At 43.4% G+C, this 21,494-nt stretch overlaps 2 protein-coding genes across 6 annotated transcripts in view; both read left to right on the top strand.

The window, feature by feature from the left end:
• Positions 1–9,495, top strand: part of golga1 (golgin A1) — a 45,274-nt gene extending 35,779 nt beyond the window's left edge. For 3 of the 5 annotated variants that reach the window (XM_049764224.2, XM_049764227.2, XM_049764225.2), the window contains 9 exons: positions 2,012–2,086; positions 2,190–2,279; positions 2,378–2,480; positions 3,854–4,014; positions 4,158–4,316; positions 4,525–4,584; positions 6,754–6,978; positions 7,056–7,142; positions 7,386–8,292. In XM_049764224.2, coding sequence (XP_049620181.1) covers positions 2,012–2,086; positions 2,190–2,279; positions 2,378–2,480; positions 3,854–4,014; positions 4,158–4,316; positions 4,525–4,584; positions 6,754–6,978; positions 7,056–7,142; positions 7,386–7,466 — 1,041 coding nt within the window. In that variant the 3' untranslated portion in view covers positions 7,467–8,292. Of the gene's footprint in view, positions 1–2,011; positions 2,087–2,189; positions 2,280–2,377; positions 2,481–3,853; positions 4,015–4,157; positions 4,317–4,524; positions 4,585–6,753; positions 6,979–7,055; positions 7,143–7,385; positions 8,293–8,990 lie in introns of those variants that run through there. The other 2 variants (XM_049764226.2, XM_049764228.2) reach the window with 2 other exon arrangements.
• Positions 9,496–11,420: 1,925 nt separating this feature from the next.
• rpl35 (ribosomal protein L35) lies at positions 11,421–14,108 on the top strand. The gene is made up of 4 exons (XM_049716594.1): positions 11,421–11,567; positions 12,178–12,314; positions 12,989–13,070; positions 13,919–14,108. Exons 1-4 carry the CDS (start codon positions 11,565–11,567, stop codon positions 14,066–14,068), a joined length of 372 nt encoding a protein of 123 aa, XP_049572551.1. The 5' UTR covers positions 11,421–11,564; the 3' UTR covers positions 14,069–14,108.
• Positions 14,109–21,494: the final 7,386 nt, after the last annotated feature.

Consider the following 21,494-nt stretch of genomic DNA (forward strand, 5'->3'; position numbering starts at 1 on the left):
GTCTTATATATTTAATAAATCTGTGTGTGAGGGACATACGGCCACGAAATCGACTGAAAGGGCACGACGGTGGCAAGAAAGTACATTACCACTGCCAGCGTCTGACAGTACTGTGCTCCACTGGCGCCATGCGTAGAAGCCACACAAAAAATGACGGCATTTCCACAATCACGCCTCTCCGCGTACCTGCCGAGATTTTCGAACCATGCGGAATCTCCCTTGCAGAAAGCATTGCGGAAGATAGTGTATCCTACTGCCCAATTCTTTGTTTACATTTGTTAAATGTATGTATATAGACCGTTCACCCCATCCATCCATCCATCCATTTTCTGAACCGCTTAGTCCCCACGGGGGTCGCGGGCGTGCTGGAGCCTATCCCAGCCGTCATCGGGCAGTAGGCGGGGGACACCCTGAACTGGTTGCCAGCCAATCGCAGGGCACACAGAGACAGACAACCAATCGCACTCACACTCACACCTAGGGACAATTTGGAGTCTTCAACCGGCCTACCAAGCATGTTTTTGGAATGTGGGAGGAAACCGGAGTGCCCGGAGAAAACCCACGCGGGCCCGGGGAGAACATGCAAACTCCACACAGGGAGGGCCGGAGGTGGAATCGAACCCGCACCCTCCTAACTGTGAGGCGGATGTGCTACCCAGTGCGCCACCGAGCCGCCCCCGTTCACCCCAAACTGTTGTTAACAATAGTTTATTAAATAAAAAATAAAATAAAATTTCATTGTTTTGTACTTCTATAGTGGGTGAAGTGTTGTTCATATACAGTAGACACTTTTTACTGCCTTCTATCGTCTGGGAGAATATCGACTACACTCTGTGGCATTCTGCGCAGAGTATGAAAGGCTGCAAAACATTTGAGATTCCGAACATCTTATTTGCGCGGGGAGCGTAAATATATCAAACATAAACCAAGTTTTAGCAGCCATCTTGAACCAGATTGGTATGGTGATGATTTGCCCACCTCTGGATAAAACTGTTGATTTTGGATGACCGTGTGCCTTTATTTTTCCATTTTTTGACGGGTTAATATTTTTTTAAACTCATGCTCGGCCGTTTACTGGAATCTGTGAAACCAGGGCTGCCAATTTGCACAAAACCAGAAAAGCGAATTGTATACCATATTATCTGTATTGGATATGATGTCACGCACTTTGCATTTATTTATTCTATTGTTCCATTAGTTGTGCCCTCTTTGAGGTGACATTGGAAAATGAGGCATATTAATGATAATAGTGTAACCCCACTCTATATACAGTATATGTAGTTTCATCACTTGGTCCAAGTGCTCCAAATGCATCCTGGTGATGGTTAAAAATGTTACCAAACATTTGTTTTTTAATTCAAATGTCACATAATTTACCTGACAAGGGTTGCTTGTTTAAACATTTCAACAGCAGGTATGGTGATGGAACATACTGTTCATATTCACATTCATTATGAGCCAATCACGTCATCAAAAAGCATGTGTACATTATGTACAGCACATAAGAAAGCAAAACGAGAAGCAATCAGTTTCTCTTCAGGCTGCTTTGAGAATACTGAAAAGATAGTAAGATAAGATAAAGAATAAGATCGTAATGAAGTATGTATCTCAGTGAAGCTGTCACATAGAGATACGTACATACTTTATTCCTCACTGGAGAGAAATAGAATGTAAAAAGGGGACATTTCATTATTACATCAGTGGGCTGATGATTGATAGTCAGTTCTCCTTGTCTCTGAAAATGTGTATTTGTACAGCACGCAAGTCAGAGTTTTATATGGGATTGGGCATGACTTGACCAGCCACAATAGCATCAGATTGAATCGGGGCAAGAGGGTTTCATTACGAGATTACAAAACTGAGACCATGGTCCTTCTGCCTTACAGGGTTTGGTTCTCATGCCAGGGATGAACCAATATTCTCAGAGCTGTCTTCTTATTATGGATGATGTGGGCCACGGACCATATTAAAACAAGAGGCTAATTCTTTCCCATCACTTTTCTTGCTCTAGGCTGACCTTGAGAGGCAACGAGATCAGGCAAATGTCACGCTGAAACAGCAAATAGAAGAGTTGGAACAGTGCAAGGTCATAGCTGCTAATGATTGGAATACCTATTGTATAATAGTTATGTGTTTAAAAAAATTAATTTGGTAATCTAAATTAAAAAACTGCTCGCGCTCTGTTGCAGGTGGAGTTGGAAGGCAGGCAGACAGTTAGCACTGAAATCGCCAAAGCTCTAGAGGAAAGCAGGCGACAGAGAGAAGAACTACAAACACAGGTCTGTTGGCATCATGGATCATGTTTTCCTATTCCAATTTCATGGGTATACTGTGTGTTTGTTACATGAAGTGTAGAATGTTATGTGCATGAGTTCAGGTTGAAGTGTCGACTACTTCGCTTAAGAGATCACAACAGGAGTTGGCAACCATCAGTGAGAAGCTGATGTTGAAAGAAAAAGACATTCAAAGGCTACATGAAGGTACATACCACAATAATTATCGACCCGATAATGATCAGGATTAGGATTAGGAATTATGACATTGAAAATAAAATGAAGAGGAAATCTCATGCTCCTGTACTTTGCTGACTGTGCCCTTCTTCCCATTGAATATTCCTGTCTAAACACTCCTGCTCTAAACTCACTTACTGGCAGTCATAACTCCTGCTCTAAGCTCACTCACTGGCAGTCATAACAAACAAATAAAAAAGCATGTTTTACGTGGAACTCAAATCAGTTACTCCTTTCTGCTAAATACATCCTTGGATAATGTGCATTGAGCTCACATTAAACAAGCATAGGTTTTGTGTGGGATTTCATCACTGTTTTAGAGGAAGACATTTCATGCTCAGTCATAGTTCTGTTATTTGTGTGCATGCACCATTTCACAGGCATTTACTGTAACATTTTATCATGTACTGAACTATGGCTAAATTTCTTCAACTAAGGATATATGTATATATATATATATATATATTTGTGTGTGTGCGTGTGTGCGTGTGTGTGCGCGCGCGCGTATATATATGTATACATAGGTGCTGTAAAACAATTACAATATTTCATTGCATTTAATCACATTTTTATTGTTGACTCATGGTTAATCACACATTCTATATATTTATTTCTGATCCATCATTATAGCTCATTTCGATGCCCTTAACATGAAGAAGAAGATTGATTTTCTTATGCAGACACATTTTTTATTTAATTGGATAAAAAGTCACACAAAGGACCCCTCAACAGTCTATTCTAAGAATTCAACATTTGGGCAATATAAAAAAATATAACATGCATATGAAATGTAAAGAAGTGCAACAAGCAATTTTTAAAGTTTGTTTTGAACTTAGCAGCAAAAAAATGGTCATGCCCTGTCTCTTTTGCTGCTACATTACTGATATGTTATTTGGATAGTGAGGAACGTAATCTTGATTCCTTCCTATGTCTGGTACATGTGAAGAAATTGACAATAAAACTGATTTTGACTTTGATTCACCATATTAACCCTGTTACTGATTTCTCAAGAAAGAATGAACAGACCACTCACCATGATGCTTTTATTTCTAAAAAAGGGATGAAATCTCTCCACAACAAGCCAAGACAAGTCACCAGTTTGGCTTGCATAATTTTTGTTTCCGGTCTCGCAAGATCCGGTGAGGCGTTGTAGTTTTTCTGCAGCACCAGTACGTAAAAAGAGGCCAAAATAAGCTTTAATCGCATGATTTAAAAAAATCATGGCATTAAAAGGTGGTTGGATCAATGGCGTTAACACGTTAAACTTACACCACTAATAATAACAATATGCTATGATACATTTTGTCTCTCAAGGAAATACACTGTTTAAAAACCTGTTACAGAGGTGCAGAGTCAGCAGGCATCATTCGTCCAGCTGCAGGACAAACTTGTGCAGCTCCGGACCCAACGGGAGCAGATTGAGCTGGACAAAGACTCACAGTTAGCTCACCTGCGAGAAGAGCTTCTTAACCAGAACCAACTGCAAGATGCTTATCAGACTCGGGTTCGTGCCTATCTATTGGGTTCATTATACTCAATTCACATTCATGCATACCTTAAAACTGCCAGAGACTCCAGATACTGTTTACAGGAACTGCTTACAGTTTCCTGCTTACAGGGTGTGCATGTATGTGGGTGGGTTTACAGATCTCCTATTTAGAGGTGGAGGTAGAGACCCTGACAGAACAGCTCCACAGCCCTGCAGTGTGCGAGGAGGACCACAATGGCAGCGTGACAGTGGATGATCTAGATCACATTCAGAAGGTTAACAAAGAGCTCGAGCAGCAGCTCAGTGATAAAAACAGGGTACAATATTATTCTTTTCTTTATGTTGCTTCTTATTCAAATTTCAAACAGGAACACATGTTCCGTAGTTATTGCTGTTGACTTGTTCCTCTCTTGTCAAGTGTATCCTTATGGAAACAAATATGATAAAGTTAACATGCTGATGATATTTAGTAAATGGAGAATAATTGAAACCACCATGTCAAGAAAGTTTGTTGTTGTCTTTCAGACTATCAAACAACTGCAGCAGCGAATGGCAGAACTAAAAAGAACGTTGCAAAAAGAACTGGTAAGATACATACCGTATTTGCCGGTGTATTGGTCGACCTTTTTCGATCCAAAATCGACCGAAAAAAATCGACCTCGACTTATACACCGAGTCATAAAATTTAACTTCGTATTCATCGCTTCAAATGTGATGGCAACCAAGGCCGTTTCTCATGCATCTCATTGTGCGTTGCACTTAGAAAATTTGAACCGGGCGGCGTGCGCGAGTGCGCGGCCCGCTGGAAGTCGAATGAGGCGCCGCGATCTCCTGCGCGGTGCTTATAAAGTGCCGATCCGCTCGGCTTGGAGCTATTTCCGGCCTCCCGTTGGTGCCGGGCGGCGTGCGCGAGCTCGCTGGCCGCGATCTCCTCCGCGGTGCTTATAAACAGCCGATCCGCTCGGCGGGGGCTATTTTCGGCCACTTGGCGCGTGCGCACGGCCTCCCGGATGTGCCGGGCGGGTGCGCGAGCTCGCCGGCCGCTGGAAGTCGAATGAGGCGCCGCGATCTCCTACGCGGTGCTTATAAACAGCCGATCCGCTTGGCGGGGGCTATTTTCGGCCACTTGGCGCGTGCGCACGGCCTCCCGGATGTGCCGGGCGGGTGCGCGAGCTCGCCGGCCGCTGGAAGTCCAATGAGGCGCCGCGATCTCCTCCGCGGTGCTTATAAACAGCCGATCCGCTCGGCGGGGCTATTTTCGGCCACTTGGCGCGTGCGCACGGCCTCCCGGATGTGCCGGGCGGGTGCGCGAGCTCACCGGCCGCTGGAAGTCCAATGAGGCGCCGCGATCTCCTCCGCGGTGCTTATAAACAGCCGATCCGCTCGGTGGGGGCTATTTTCGGCCACTTGGCTCGTGCGCACGGCCTCCCGGATGTGCCGGGCGGGTGCGTGAGCTCGCCGGCCGCTGGAAGTCCAATGAGGCGCCGCGATCTCCTCCGCGGTGCTTATAAAGTGCCGATCCGCTCGGCTTGGAGCTATTTCCGGCCTCCCGTTGGTGCCGGGCGGCGTGCGCGAGCTCGCCGGCCGCTGGAAGTCGAATGAGGCGCCGCGATCTCCTCCGCGGTGCTTATAAAGTGCCGATCCGCTCGGCTTGGAGCTATTTCCGGCCTCCCGTTGGTGCCGGGCGGCGTGCGTGAGCTCGCCGGCCGCGATCTCCTCCGCGGTGCTTATAAACAGCCGCATGCGCACGGCCTCCCGGAATTTGAACACATTTCGTCAATAAATTTCGCATATTGGATTTTGAAGTTTAATATAATGCAACAATTGAGCTCGACTTATACAAAGGATATATCATAAAATCGTAAATTTCCGTCGAATTTTAGGGGGTCGACTTATACACCGAGTCGACCTGTACACCGGCAAATACGGTAAGTTTAATGCTTTTTTCCTCTGACTGAAACCCCCAACAAAGCACAACTCCTAAATAAAAGTCCAAATTATCTCAACTTCACCACGACAGACCGGTACATAGTCTGCAATACATCAGACGCTGTCGCTCTCACGCGCCATCCTGCCCTCGCTCGTGAACAAAACCCCAGAATACTTGAACTCCTGCACTGATCTCAGAGAGGACATTCCACCCTTTTCCATCTGAGGACCATGGTCTCAGATTTGGAGGTGGTAATGTTCATCCCAACTGCTCCAGTGGGAGTTCGAGATTATCGGTTGAATAATTCATCAGCAAAAAGCATAGATGCAACACTGAAGTCACCAAACCTGTGCCAAAAATTCTGTCCATAAAAGTTATGAAGCTAATTGGTTACAAAGTCCAACACTGACTGGAAGCAAATCGGACTTACTGCCCGCCATGCGGCCCAAACTCTGACATTGGTGATTCCCCATATTGTCGAAGCACCCTCCACAGAACCTCCCAAGGGACACGGTTGGATGCCTTCCCCAAGTCCACAAAGCGCACATAGACAGGTTGGGTGATTCCTCTGTTGTTGGAACACACCCTCCGGTCCCCCTTATTAAAAAGCAGGACCACCACCCCGGTCTGCCAATCCAGAGGCGCTATCCTCCATGCCCATGCGATAATAATATACATATAATACATATAATTTACATCTGAATTTGTGTCAAATTCATTTGCTCTGGAGAAAAAGAAACTGATTGTTCATAACATGTAGTATTTCACTGTTTTCTGTTGAGAGTTGAAGATATTTTTCTGTATTCTTTATTTGCTCACTATAGAAGCTGAAACCTGAGCCAGAAGAGGAAGCAAAAGATAAGATAGCAGAAAGTGTGGTCATAAAACAAGAAATGGTTTGTGCAGAACTGCCACCAGTGTCTAGTCCAAGCCTTCCCACTGCAAACACCACAGTGACCAACACCTCAGACCTTAATGACTTAAGAGAAATTAACTTTGAATACTTGAAGCATGTTGTTCTCAAATTCATGTCATCCAGAGAGGCTGAGGTAAGTCACCATTCCTTGTTCTAAATGGTTTCAAATTTAATTTAAGAATTATGTGTATATCTTATTTTTGTGTTTAGGCATATCAGCTAATACGAGCTGTGTCTGTGCTGCTGAACTTTACTCACGAGGAAGAAGACATGTTAAAGCAAACTCTGGAATATAAAGTCAGTATCAAAAATAATTTCCAATATTTTTTTATAGGAAACAGGTTAATTGTAGTAATTTGTCATCCAAGAAGTGATGGAAATCAACTATTTAAATTACATTATTATTTGTCGTTTTCAACTGCAACTTTTTTCATTTGAAAATTCCTAAACAAAGCTCAGATAAAAGTAAATGCTGGATGCAGTTCCATATATTTGGTATTCATCTCAGTTTGTTTTGTGTAAATCTCATTTGCTTTCCAGATGTCTTGGTTTGGCTCTAAGCCCTCTCCAAAAGGTATTATCCGGCCTTCAGTCTCAGGCTCTTCGACCCACTGGAGCTGATGAACTAAAAGGAAGGCACCAATCGAGAGACAGAAAAGCGAGGATCACCGTCAGGAGGAAATTAGCCCCCCTTGTGTCACTCCAAACATTTAGTTGGAAGTGAGCTCCAAAACTTTAACCAGTTTCCTGCTGACACACTGTCCCTGGCTCTGTGGGATAAAGGACTATTGTTTTGAGGGAGAAGGGCTGCACGGATTTTTTTTATTTTTTTTTAATTCAGCTGTTGATTTTAAAAAAGATACTTTGAGAGTTGCAGCCAGTGACATTGTTAAAGAAACATTTACACTGGAAATGGAGTTGTCGTATTTGTTTTTACTTACACGACACCTACTGGACTGACTTTGCCTTAAGAAACTGACGCAGTTTTTTTTTTCGACGCAAGCTGACAGTCTCATTTTCTTAATTGTTTTTCACTCTTCTAAATGATAAAAATCTAAATGAAAATAACCTTATTCTGTGAACAATTAAGAGTCAAGGCATTCCACACCAAAATGTTAAGTCAGTCATTTGATCGTCAACCATTTTATTTCATTTATATAACTTTGTGCAAGAAGGATTAATTGCCAGCCAATCAATGTGCGCGTGCGTACACACACACACACACACACACACACATATACATACATACATACATTGCAGGCACAGTGTGTATGAAAAGTATTCAATGTGTGTGTATGTATACCGTATTTGCCGGTGTACAGATCGACTCGTTGTATAAGTCGACCCCCTAAAATTCGACGGAAATTTACGATTTTATGATATATCCTTTGTATAAGTCGAGCTCAATTGTTGCATTATATTAAACTTCAAAATTCAATATGCGAAATTTATTGACGAAATGTGTTCAAATTCCGGGAGGCCGTGCGCATGCGGCTGTTTATAAGCACCGCGGAGGAGATCGCGGCCGGCGAGCTCGCGCACGCCGCCCGGCACCAACGGGAGGCCGGAAATAGCTCCAAGCCGAGCGGATCGGCACTTTATAAGCACCGCGCAGGAGATCGCGGCCGGCGAGCTCGCGCACGCCGCCCGGCACCAACGGGAGGTCGGAAATAGCTCCAAGCCGAGCGGATCGGCACTTTATAAGCACCGCGCAGGAGATCGCGGCCGGCGAGCTCGCGCACGCCGCCCGGCACCAACGGGAGGTCGGAAATAGCTCCAAGCCGAGCGGATCGGCACTTTATAAGCACCGCGCAGGAGATCGCGGCGCCTCATTGGACTTCCAGCGGGCCGCGCACTCGCACACGCCGCACGGTTCAAATTTTCTAAGTGCAACGCACAATGAGATGCATGAGAAACGGCCTTGGTTACCATCACATTTGAAGCGATGAATACGAAGTTAAATTTTATGACTCGGTGTATAAGTCGAGGTCGATTTTTTTCGGTCGATTTTGGATCGAAAAAGGTCGACCAATACACCGGCAAATACGGTAATATAGATGTGTGTGGTGTGTCTCTCTCTCTCTCTCTCTCTCTCTCTCTCTCTCTCTCTCTCTCTCTCTCTCTCTCTCTCTCTCTCTCTCCCAGCAGTCATCAGGCAGGAGGCGGGGGACACCCTGAACTGGTTACCAGCCGATCGCAGGGCACACAGAGACGAACAACCATTCGCACTCACACCTAGGAGCAATTTGGAGTGCTCAATTGGCCTGTTTTTAGGATGTGGGAGAAAAACGGAGTGCCCGGAAAAAACCCACGTGGGCGCGGGGACAACATGCAAACTCCACATAGGGAGGGTCAGAGGTGGAATCAAACCGGTACCCTCCTAACTGTGAGACAGTCATGCTAACCAGTGTTCCACTGAGCCGTCTGTCTCTGTCTCGCTCTCTCTCTCGCTCTCTCTCTATACACACAGTGCCTTGCAAAAGTATTGGGCACCCTTGAACTTTTCAACCTTTTGCCACATTTCAGGCCTCAAATAATGATGTAAATTTTATTTTTTGTGAAGAATCAACAAGTGGAACACAATTGTGAAGTGGAATAAGATCTATTGGATATCTTAAACTTTTTTGAACAAATAAAAAACTGAAAAGTGGAGTGTGCAATATTATTATTTAAAGGGTAAAAGTAATACTTTCAGTGCAGAAAACTCACTCCCGAAGTTCAGTGAGGATCTCTAAATGATCCAATGTTGCACTCAATGACTGATGATAAATAGAATCCACTTGTGTGTAATCAAGTCTCTGTATAAATGCACCTGCTCTGTGAAAGTCTCAGGGTTCTGTTTAAAGCACAGAGAGCATCATGAAAACCAAGGAACACACCAGGCAGGTCTGAGATACTGTTGTGGAGACGTTTGGATACAAACATTTCCCAAGCTTTAAAATCCTATAGGAGCACTGTGCAAGCGATCGTACTGAAATGGAAAGAGTATCAGACCACTGATCAGAGATGCAGCCAAGAGGCCCATGATCACGCTGCATGAACTGGAGAGATCTTCAGATGAGGTGGAGAGTCTGTCCATAGGACAACAATCATTTGTACACTGCACAAATCTGGCCTTTACAGAAGAGTGGCAAGAAGAAAGACAAAGACAACCAAAAAAAAGTCTCACTTAAAGTTCGCGATAAGCCGACTTGGAGACACACCAAACGAAGAAGGTGCTTTGGTCAGATGAAACAAAAATTGAACTTTTTGGCCACAACTAAAACCATGTTTGGCATAAAGGCAACACAGCTCATCACCCTGAACACACCATTTCCACTGTCAAACATGGTGATGGCAGCATCATGGTTTGGGCCTCCATTTCTTCAGCAGGAACAGGGAAGTTGGATGGAGCCAAATACGGGAACATGCTGGACACCTGTTGGAGTCTACAAAAGCCCTGAGACTGGGATGAAGAGTATCCAACAAGACAATCACCCAAAACATAAAGCCAAATCTACGATTACAAATAAGCATATCCAGATGTTAGATTGGCCAAGTCAAAGTCCAGACCAGAATCCAATCGAGAATCTGGAAAGAGCTGAAGACTGCTGTTGACACTCTTCAGCTCAAGCTGTTTTGCAAGGAAGAATGGGCAAGAATTTCAGTCTCGATGTACAAAACTGACAGACGTACCCCAAGCGGCTTGCAGCTGTAATGGCAGCAAAAGGTGGCGTCAAGTATTAATGCAAGGGGGGGCAAATAATATTGCATGCCCCACTCTTCAATTTTTCTTTGTTAAAAAAGCTTAAAATATCAAATGAATTTCATTCCACTTCACAGTTGTGTCCCACTTGTTGATTCCTCACAAAAAAATACAATTCATATTTTTATGTTTGAAGCCTGAAAGGTTAAAGGGGGCCAATCTGGAATTATTCATATAATCACAGTGGATTTAAATGGCGATATATAGAAGTTCAGAGCACTCACAGTAGATGCATTTATCATACACTCACCCATTCACGCATTGATTGATTGGTTGATTTAATAAGCAAAACTTTCATTAATGACACATTTAATAATTTAATGGTTCATTTATTTATTTTTATTTCATTTGATTCATTGTGATTAATAAATGAAACAAAATAACATTTTCATTAAATATGTATTGTGTTGTTGCGGACTTTAGCACCAGGACTGCACCCAGCAGGACTGCAGTTCTTGTGTTTTGACTCACTTGTTGGTAGGGTGACGAGTGATGGTACTAACTGACCAGACGTCCTCTTTTCCGCGGACATGCCCTACTTTTCAGTCCCAAAAATCTGTCAGGCAGGCAACCCCCCTTCCCGCTTCCTCCAATTAAATAAAAATTCTCTCAGCACCTGGCTTATTGATAGAAACGTGTCATTCCCGCTGCCTCTAAATTTTGTAAGGTGTTTGCGAAGTCATTTTTGTACAAGTAAAGACTTCAACCACTGCTATGTATAAAATACACTAATACAATATGTAAAATTCACATTTTCACCACATCTGTATACTTTGTAAGTACAGCAAATGGTTGTGTTATGTAAAATTATTTACGACCACTCACCATCATTGTTTATTAGTTTCATAGGGTGGCGCTATTTCTATGACGTACACGCAGAACCCTTAGAGGAAACGAAGAAGATATTTTCCGGAAGCTCCATTTTCTGAACACGCGGTACGTTCGGCCTTTCTGATAGCGCTGTGAGTAGCAACATGGTGGGTGTCGTACGGCTCTCTTGTAATTAGTGATATTTATTGTAAATCACATTTTACCTCCATAACAGATGTTAATTATAAACGCGTAAACTCCATAGGGCGCTCTATGGTTGTGTTTCGATAAGTAATTCACACTCGGCAATGACTAAAACGGTAGTTTAAAAATTGCAATAGCACTGACTAGCCGCTAACTAGTTGTGCTATGTGCTAATGTAATGACGGCCTCGCTGGCACGAAAGTAAAATTTGTAATGATTGATGTTGTGATTCTCGCGAATAACTAGTAATTCAATCGATTTTTTTTGGTCTGTTTTTAGTATTATAGTCTTATATACTTTGATTAACGCGATCTTTTTACCGAAGACGGCGCGTGAAGCGAGGCAATGTATTTGCAGGCTTAGGCTTCCCTTAGCTCTCTCGTCATTGATGATATTTGTTGAGCTGATGTACTGCTGATGCATTCACAACTGCTTACCAAAAGACTGAGACTTGAGGTGTCACTTTGGTGCACTTAGCTATCCGCCTGCATTATTTTTTTCGACGAGGCTCCCTTATACCCCCACTCATAAACCAGTTTTTTTTTTTTATCCCGTTCCCCGTCTTTCATACAGGCTAAGATCAAGGCGAGAGATTTGCGTGGTAAAAAGAAAGAAGAGCTGCTAAAGCAGTTGGATGACCTAAAGAATGAGTTGTCACAGCTCCGTGTGGCCAAAGTAACCGGTGGAGCTGCGTCTAAACTGTCGAAGATGTGAGTACTCTGCGAAATAAGTCTCGGTGAGATGGCTAGATGTGGTTCTGGTTTGAATGCTTGCATAGTATGTATTCAATATAACCGGTTTTGGTATGAGTAAGGAAACAATGACCGATTTAATTATATTTTTCAAAAACACCAAAGGTTTTTGACCTTATGCCACATTTTAGGCTTCAGTTGTTAAGAGATAAAATTGGTAGGGAAGTATTGACACAAACCCCCATATCCAAATCTTTTATTTATTATGAATGAGTTAAAAATGAAAAGTAGTACGTCCAAAATTCTATGCATCCATCAGATCAGCCACTTGACTCCGGAGGTTCCTCGAAGATATTCTAAATGAGCCAGTGTCGACCGTAATAACTGATGATGATAGTCTACTTGTGTGTAGTCCACCATACACACAAACACATTTCAATGTCAAGTCATTTACTGTTTGGCATTCCGTCCACACGAGACTGCATTTAGCAGCATGAAAACAATTTTATGTCCCGGTACCATTTATTTTCTGTAACGTGAATTAGGATCCGATCTTATGCAGAAGTGTACTTTAAACAATTTCATAGACAAATTATACTGTGAATACAAAAGAGAGTTGGGTGGTAAATATTTTCTTCTTTCTGGGGGTGTAACAGAAAATATGTGCTTTACACTACACTTACCTTTTGCAGCCGCGTTGTACGCAAATCGATTGCCAGAGTCCTGACGGTCATCAACCAGACCCAAAAGGAAAACCTGCGAAAATTCTACAAGGTGAGAATAAGTGTTTACACCATCATGTTTGCATTGGACTTGAGGTTTCTCATTGCCCCTCATGTTAAAGATATTTGTTGAAGTGATTAATTTCCAACTGTTGCTCACCAAAAGTCTTCAGGATTGATGTCGATCTACACAACACTCGTCTAAATGCACTGTAATCACCCATATTCCAGTCTAGTTTGAATTAATGTAATTTATATATCTTTTTTGATAAGAATAGTTTTTTTTCCCCTCAGTGCCGCGCCTGTTTTTACTCTATTGGTTGTTTCGATAATGTTAGTGGTGTATAGAAGCATGGGCCCATGACCAGTGACAGTTTATCTTGGTTTAATAAGTCCATTGATTTATGTCAGAATTTGCATCCTATTCCCCATAGAGTGCATTTAGTGGGTTACATCATTTTGCAGGGATGTCAGTCAGATACATGCACGCACACAGTGGTACCTCTACTTACGAACTTTTAACGTTATGGTTTTAAAGATTTACTTGCGAGCCACATCAACTACATCTGTCTCGCAAGCCATAGGTTCTCGACCCCTGCGTTAGAATATATCAGCCATGCCTGTCTGTATAGCTAAGAATATCGAAGTGATGTAATTTCTCCACTGCCAAATAGTCTTTTAATTGGGCGTGTTGATTACAATCTTCTTAGGCAATTAATGATGACTGATGTTTCTTCACCTGTATGACATTTCTTATGCTCATACAAATTGTAATGTACTTGGGGGCAAGGATGGGGGGGGACATTATATACCCTTTTTTGTTTCATTTTTATTTATGCCTGCTTGCATTAAGTTTTTCTTCAGTTCCTAATTTATTCGGTCTTCTGTTATTGATACTAGGGCAAGAAGTACAAGCCCCTAGATTTGAGGCCCAAGAAGACCAGGGCTATGCGTCGACGCCTCAACAAACACGAGGAGAGTCTGCGGACAAAAAAGCAGCAGAGGAAAGATCTCCTCTACTCAATGCGTAAATTTGCTGTTAAAGCATAAAAGATTTTTTCTTTACTAAATAAAAGATGTTCAAGAATGAGCCTTTGTCCTCTTTTTACTGTTGCTTTAATAAACTTCATTTATAGAATATAATCTGAATAGCCTTCATTCTTTCTTAGTGCAGCGTAACTCCTTGGCGCCTTTATATAAAAAAGTTTTACTGCTAATGTAATGAATTGCAAATACAAAGATAAGATGTAAATGTGCAGAAGAACAATTAATGGGTGAGAGTAGGAAGCTGTTACTTCATGTTATGTAGGAGGACATTCCACAGAGGTACAAACACTGAACACAAGATCAACAGTTATTGCACTTCTGGTTGATGATTCAGATGGCTCTTAGAAAAGTTCTCCTGGTTTTTATTTTGAATTGTTTGCTCGAGTCTAGTGGTTGGCTGTTCGTCCTTTTTGTGACCTGTAGGGACGGTTCGTGTCGGAGTTGGAACAGGTAGTTGATGTGCACTGCTCTATTGAGATTGCAAGAGCTGGCGATGACCTCCAGATTAAGCAGAGCATGACGAGTGCATGGCCCTGTCGAACTTCATCAGCAGCTTCAGTTGGTTCTTTTAAAGAATTCAGGAAAAGGACTTTCATCACCACTGTGGTAGTGTTTGCAGTCCAGGAGATCTCCACATCCAGATGAAGTCCACCCTTTTCCTGCAGGTTCTGTTTTTTGCTTAATATCAGAACAGAATGCATAATTCTTAACGCAACAAGCGTTTTGTTGCATGTACGGAAATGTAAGTGCATTGACTCCTAGTTTTATACAGCAACAAAAATAGGACAATTGTATAATGTGTGGACTTTGTACGCCATTGTAAATTAAAATAGCAAATGTTTTGCTTAGGGTATTTGTATCCAATCACCAGCTGCGGGCCACCTTGGGCCGGTCCGCGTTGGGCCACACAAATGAATGGCAAACGGCACTTCCGGTTGATTTATTGGACTGAATATATTTTATTTTGAAAAGTGACCTACTCCGTGAGGTGTGTCACAAAAGGTGAGGAAGGCACCAGGCCCAGACGGCGTGTCCCCCTCCTGCCTGAAAGTCTGTGCTGAACAACTGTTACCCACCTTTGCACAGATCTTCAACCGTTCCCTGGAGCTGTGTGAGGTACCCTCGTGCTTCAAGAGCTCCATCGTCGTACCGGTGGCCAAGAAGCCCGCCATCACAGGTTTGAATGACTATAGACCTGTCGCCCGGACATCTGTGGTCATTAAATTTTTCGAGAGGTTAGTGTTGAACCACCTCAAGGACATCACGGGCCCCCTGCTCGACCCCCTGCAGTTTGCCTACCGGGCAAACAGGTCGGTGGACGATGCGGTCAACATAGGACTGCACTACATCCTGCACCGCCTGGACACCCCAGGGACATACGCCAGGATCCTGTTTGTGGACTTCAGCTCGGCGTTCAACACCATCGCTCCTGACATCCACCACCAGATGCTCATCCAGCTCGCGGTGCCTGCCTCCACCTGTCAGTGGATCACCAGCTTCCTGACCAACAGGAGACAGCGTGAGGCTGGGGACCATCGCATCTGACACCCGGACCACCAATACTGGCGCCCCCCAGGTGTGCGTCCTCTCCCCACTGCTCTTCTCTCTCTACACTAACAATTGCTTCTCAGTCGACTCTTCTGTGAAGCTCCTGAAGTATGCGGACGACATCACTCTCATTGGACTGATCCGGGACGGTGGCGAGACTGCGTACAGACAGGAGGTGGAGCGACTGGTCCACTGGTGCAGCCAAAACCACCTGGAGCTGAACCCGCTCAAGACCGTGGAGATGACAGTGGACTTCAGGCGAGACCCTTCAGCACTTTCACCCCTCACTATCCACAGTAATACTATTCTCTCCACAGACACCTTCAAGTTCCTGGGATCCACAATCTCTCGGGACCTGAAATGGACCAGCCACAAAGACTCTGTCTGGAAGAAGGCCCAGCAGAGGCTGTACTTTCTGAGACAGTTCAGGAAGTTGAACCTGCCACAGGAGCTGCTGAAGACCGTCTATACTGCCATCATCCAGTCTATCATCTGCACCACCATCACTGTCTGGTTTGGATCGGCCACCAAACAAGACAAGCACAGACTGCGATGGACAATCAAGACTGCAGAAAAGATAATCGGAACCAACTTCCCATCGATCCAGGACTTGTACCTGTCCGGGACCAGGAAACGTGCAAGTAACATCTCTACAGACCCTTCTCACGCAGGTTGCAGTCTGTCCGAACTACTCCATTCCGGACGGCGTTACAGAGCACTGTACGCCAAAACCAGCAGACACAGAGACAGCTTTTTCCCCCAGGCTGTCGCTCTGATGAACTCACACCACTCTTAGAGTCTCAGAGACATTGCTGTGCAATAACATCCTGCTCTTGACGCTTTATCTTTGAATTGTCTATATTATGTGTACTATGTGTCCACTCTGCATCCATTGCAGCCTGGTCATCCTGGAAGAGGGATCCTCCCATCTGTGGTGTCTTCTCAAGGTTTCACATTTCCCCTAGTAGGAGTTTTGAGTTTTTCCTTGTCCTCCTAGGAGTTTAAGATCAGGGGATGTTTGAGAATATTTGTCAATTTTCGCACATGTCAAAGTCAGCTTTATTGTCAATTTCTCCACATGCCAAAGACACACAAAGAAACCGAAATTTCGTTCCCCCCTATCCCACGGTGACAAGACATGGCTCACAACAGACAAACAAGTAAACAAGTACAACAAAAGCGTGCTGAATAAATAATGAATAAATAACACAACAATAAATAAGAGGAGCAGAAAAAAAAGGAGCAAGTGCGCGTACAGCAGACATTCCCGAAAATAGCGCAACAGTGCCGCACGCTACGCAGAAGGGGGTAGCGAGTTCAGGGCCCTAACAGCCTGGAGAAAGAAGCTGTTGGCGAGTCTGGCGGTGCGGGAGCGCAGGCTCCTGTACCTCTTCCCAGAGGGCAGAAGGTCAAACAAAGAGTGAGCCGGGTGACTCACATCTCTGGCAATCGAGGTTGCCTTGCGGGCGAGATGGGAGGTGTAAATGTCCTTCAGGGAGGGGAGCGAAGCACCAATAATCTTACTAGCCGTATTCACTATGCGCTGCAGGGCCTTCAAGTTCTGTTCAGTGCAGTTACCACCCCAGACAGCGATGCAACTGGTGAGGACGCTCTCTATGGTGCCACGGTAGAATGTAGACAGGACTGCCTGAGGAGCACATGCACGCCTGAGCTTCCGCAGGAAGTACAGGCGGCGCTGAGCTTTCTTTGCCAGTGACGAGGTGTTTGCAGACCAGGAGAGGTCCTCACTGATGTGCACCCCCAGGAACTTGGTGCAGCTCACCCTCTCCACCACAGCACCGTCCTGAGTGTTGTTAGTCACCTAAATGTTGGATAGAGGCTGAGATGTACCGAAGTCAAATTCCTTGTTTGGCATGCTCAAACATGGCCAATAAAAATAAGAATAATAACATAATAATAATAAAAAGAAATAGATGTATTCTGATAGTTTCTTTGCAATGAGGAAAGGGCTCAGTGAGGATTTAACACCAAAGGCTATTACCAAGAAGGAAAAAAAAAAAATGTCAAAAGACGCACTTAAAATGTGGAGTTACGGAGAGAGGTGATTACCACGCACGGAGAGCAGCCTTCTAATGGTTCACTGACACCTTCAAAAATAATTCGTCAATATTGGTGAAAACAACATTAACAGTGGATACGTGTTTATTTTGAGTTATAACATTGCTCTCCCCGATTACACACTCGTGCGCATGAAGTGCAGTCCACAGTGGGGGAAAAAAAAATTGGCGACCAATTGTGGACTAGAAAATAAATGTAGCATGTGGTACCCAAAGGGGTCATTGTACGCTTTGATTATAGTTCAGCGTTAAATAGGATAACGGTTCATTCAGACTGCCGAGAGAGATGTCTGAACTCGATAAGAAAATGGTCAAGCAACAGGAGGCCAGCGTGGGAGACGACAATAGTCGGTGCAAGTGCCGCTTGTTGCTGGGGACAGTGCCCGGGGTGCCTGCGAGATTGTGACTCCAACTTTTTTGGAATTGATAAATTGTTACTGTTGTATTCAAATCAAACTGTTAAAATATGTTATAACTCAATTAATCTGTCAATGCTGCTATTCAAATCAAATTGCTATCAATTGTTATCAAACTTCCAGTTAACTAGTCATTGCTATATTCAAATCAAATTCTGTTTCTTTGTTTCTTTCTCTTCTTGGCTATGATGGTATTATAGGTAGTAATGTAGATTGTGTGTATGGCAGTGAAATTCTTGGTTGAAATTGGGACGGGACTTGATAAGCAGAATTGCTTCAACCCACTTCCGTTTTCGATACGTCATGTAAAAATGTGAAAATGAAGTTGTAATAAGTGTATTGACTATGTACTTGCCGAAATAAACAAATCAAATCAAATGGAATAACAAGTGTACCTGGAGTTCCAAGTTGAATGCTGGGCTCATGCTATGGACACACCATGTTGCAGGTTTGAAATTGTCTATCTGAGTTTTTATGTAGTGCTTATCATGTTTGTGTGTAGTGAGAATGTTTGGTTTTAACACTTACTGTAGGAATTATAACGAGCTGGTGCCAAGGAGTGGGGGTTTGTAAGCAGTATTGAGTGTGGTGGTGTCTACAACGCACAGCTACAGCTTTTCATTGTTTTTGGTAGTATTTAATGACGATTAATTAATTTTTGGAATTGTTTTTGTATGTCTTTAATTATTGTATTTTTGTTTATTTTATACAATGCTTTCTACAGCCACCTGCTGTCCTTATGTTTGCAATAGATTACTTTGTTTTTAGTTAGTCTGCCCTGCTGATGGCCCATCTGGTTGGACTGACTTGTTGTAAAGGGTGGGCTGAGCAAACTAAACTCTTTTTATAGCTGCCTTATTCAGCTAGACCATTTTTCTAATTTGACAAGTTTGTTTTGTTTACCAAGCTTTCATTACTTTGATACAAAAGTGTGATTTCTAGTCAGATATTTGGTGCTTAAGTCACGTGTCCGTTCAGTAGCAGCAAACGAACACTCCGAGTGGTGACGAGTGCCATTAAAACATTAAAACAAAAACATTTTGTTCAAGTATGAAATTAATTTCCAGAAACAAGTCGTCTTTCCTACCTACTAGAATTGTATTTTTCACACATGAAACTTTCTACATCTACAAACTCCATTTTGTACAAGATTAAAGATTAAAGACCCAATGATCGTCACACACACATCTGGGCGTGGTGAAATTTGTCCTCTGCATTTAACCCATCCCCGTGTGATTTTAATCCATTCCCTGGGGGAGAGGGGAGCAGTGAGCAGCAGCGGTGCCACGCTCGGGAATCATCTAACCCCCCAATTCTAACCCTTAATGGTGAGTGCCAAGCAGGGAGGCAATGGTTCCCTTTTTATAGTCTTTGGTATGACCCAGCCGGGGTTTGAACCCACAACCTTCCAGTCTCAGGGTGGAGACTGGAAGGTTCAGGGTTCAAACCTCGGCCGGGTCATACCAAAGTACATTAATTTCCATCCATCCATCCATCCATCCATCCATCCATCCATCCATCCATCCATCCATCCATCCATCCATCCATCTTCTAGGTACCGCTTGTCCCCACGGCGGTCACGGGCATGCTGTAGCTTATCCCTGCCGTCACCCACATGCTTTTGGGATGTGGGAGGAAAACCCACGCAAGCACAGGGAGAACATGCAAACACCACACAGGGAGGGCCGGAGGTGTAATTTGTACAGATTTAAAAAAGTAAAAGTTGTGTTTTTCTAAGAATTCTCCCCCCCCCCCCCCCCCCATATTTCTTTCGTACAAGTACAAATAAATGTCCTTGATACAAGTACAATTTCATTTGCACCTAAAGAAACCACATTATTCTGGGTGTGCATAACTCATAAAAGACAATTTGATATTGCATTTTCCTATTCAGGTTTTTTTTTTTTTTTTTTGGTCACCCGAGTAAACGAGTCACCTGGTAAAGTTCACCGCTGCTCACTCATTTCTCCATTTGTGGATCTTGGCTCTCACCATGGTTTACTGGAGTCCCAAAACTTTGGCAATGACTTTGTAACGCTTTCCAGAGTCAATTACTTTATTCCTCAACCAGACAGGTTTTTAATGATTTCTTAATTGAAAAATGTCTGGAAATAATTAAGCTTGGGTGTGGTGGGTGAAAACGAGCTCAGCTTTTCAAAAATTATCATTAGTCATAGTTAAATTATGTTTTAACAGGGTTGCACTTTTCCACGCAGGGCCAGGTGGCTTTGAATTTGTTTACTTTAGTAAATCAAATCACAGTCTAAAAACTGCATTTTGTCAGTTTGGGTTGCCTTTGTGTGATATTTATGTTTGTTTAATGATCTTAAATAATAGAGCGGAAAATACGCAAAAAGCTCAACGTTCCAGAGGATGGAAAACACTTTTTCATGATAATGTATATTTTAAATCGGAAGTTAACTCCCAAATTTTATTTACAATATGTTGTATCGGCCCCTACTAATATACAGCACACAACCTAGCCAACTTGCTTTCCCACCAAAATATTGCATCAAAACTTCACAGCCCCCTAAGCTGTCAGCAGTCACATATTAAGAGAATAAATTTGTCTATATGTGGTCAGATGTTGCCAGTGACCAGAACACTGTTTGAAATATGCTGTTGTGAGCAAAGTGGGGAATGTTTGCAATGACAGTCACCTTTATTCTAATTACTTTTTGAGTAACACCGTACTGTCAGCAGCCCATCATTTTACCAACAGCACACAGTTTTTTCATTGTCCAACTCTCCGGGACACACAACCACCATGAGCGCTCTCCTCAGACTGTCTGTCTGTTTTAGCGTGTTCCCCTTATTTGTGTGTCCACATCTGGCCTCCGCCAAGAAGACCGGCTGCTTCAGAGTCAACAACTGCAAATGCATCATGAAGGATGGCAGTGGGGTGATAAACCTGCAAGCTATGGGAGATGCAGACGGTTTCCTAGGGCGGATGAAGCCTCTCCATGCAGATGACGGACCCATCAACGCTGAATTCCTGCTGACCTTCAGCCCCTGCCAGCCTTTCTCACAGCCGGAGGACCTGACAGGAAGTGACTGTACCAGCGTTGCAGCATGCCTCATTGTCAGGTATTTCCACTGTCAAAAGCGAGCAATCATATAAAACACGTTTTATGTTATTTTACAGTCCCTCCGTCAATGTTGGCATCTAATTTTCAAGAAAACAAGCAAAACTTTGTAGCCTAAAGCTGCTCAATGAAGTTGCCACTGGATGATGTCAGTGCCTAATTTCAAATCACATTCAGCATGGATTTTGTATGCTGGAAGTTTATTTTCCATCACGTATTTTTTATGTATATTTATCGTATGATGTATATGTGTACCTAGATTAATATGATTTTAACTGTGGTCATTTAACATATCGAGTAG

This window comes from Syngnathus scovelli, chromosome 3 (genome assembly GCF_024217435.2).
Source record: "Syngnathus scovelli strain Florida chromosome 3, RoL_Ssco_1.2, whole genome shotgun sequence".
Lineage (NCBI taxonomy): Eukaryota > Metazoa > Chordata > Actinopteri > Syngnathiformes > Syngnathidae > Syngnathus > Syngnathus scovelli.

Excerpts from the sequence above, each read along its gene's own strand:
- rpl35 (XM_049716594.1), top strand. Across the intron at positions 12,315-12,988 it reads GCGTCTAAACTGTCGAAGAT|CCGCGTTGTACGCAAATCGA; the intron begins GTGAGTACTCTG and ends TACCTTTTGCAG. Across the intron at positions 13,071-13,918 it reads ACCTGCGAAAATTCTACAAG|GGCAAGAAGTACAAGCCCCT; the intron begins GTGAGAATAAGT and ends TATTGATACTAG.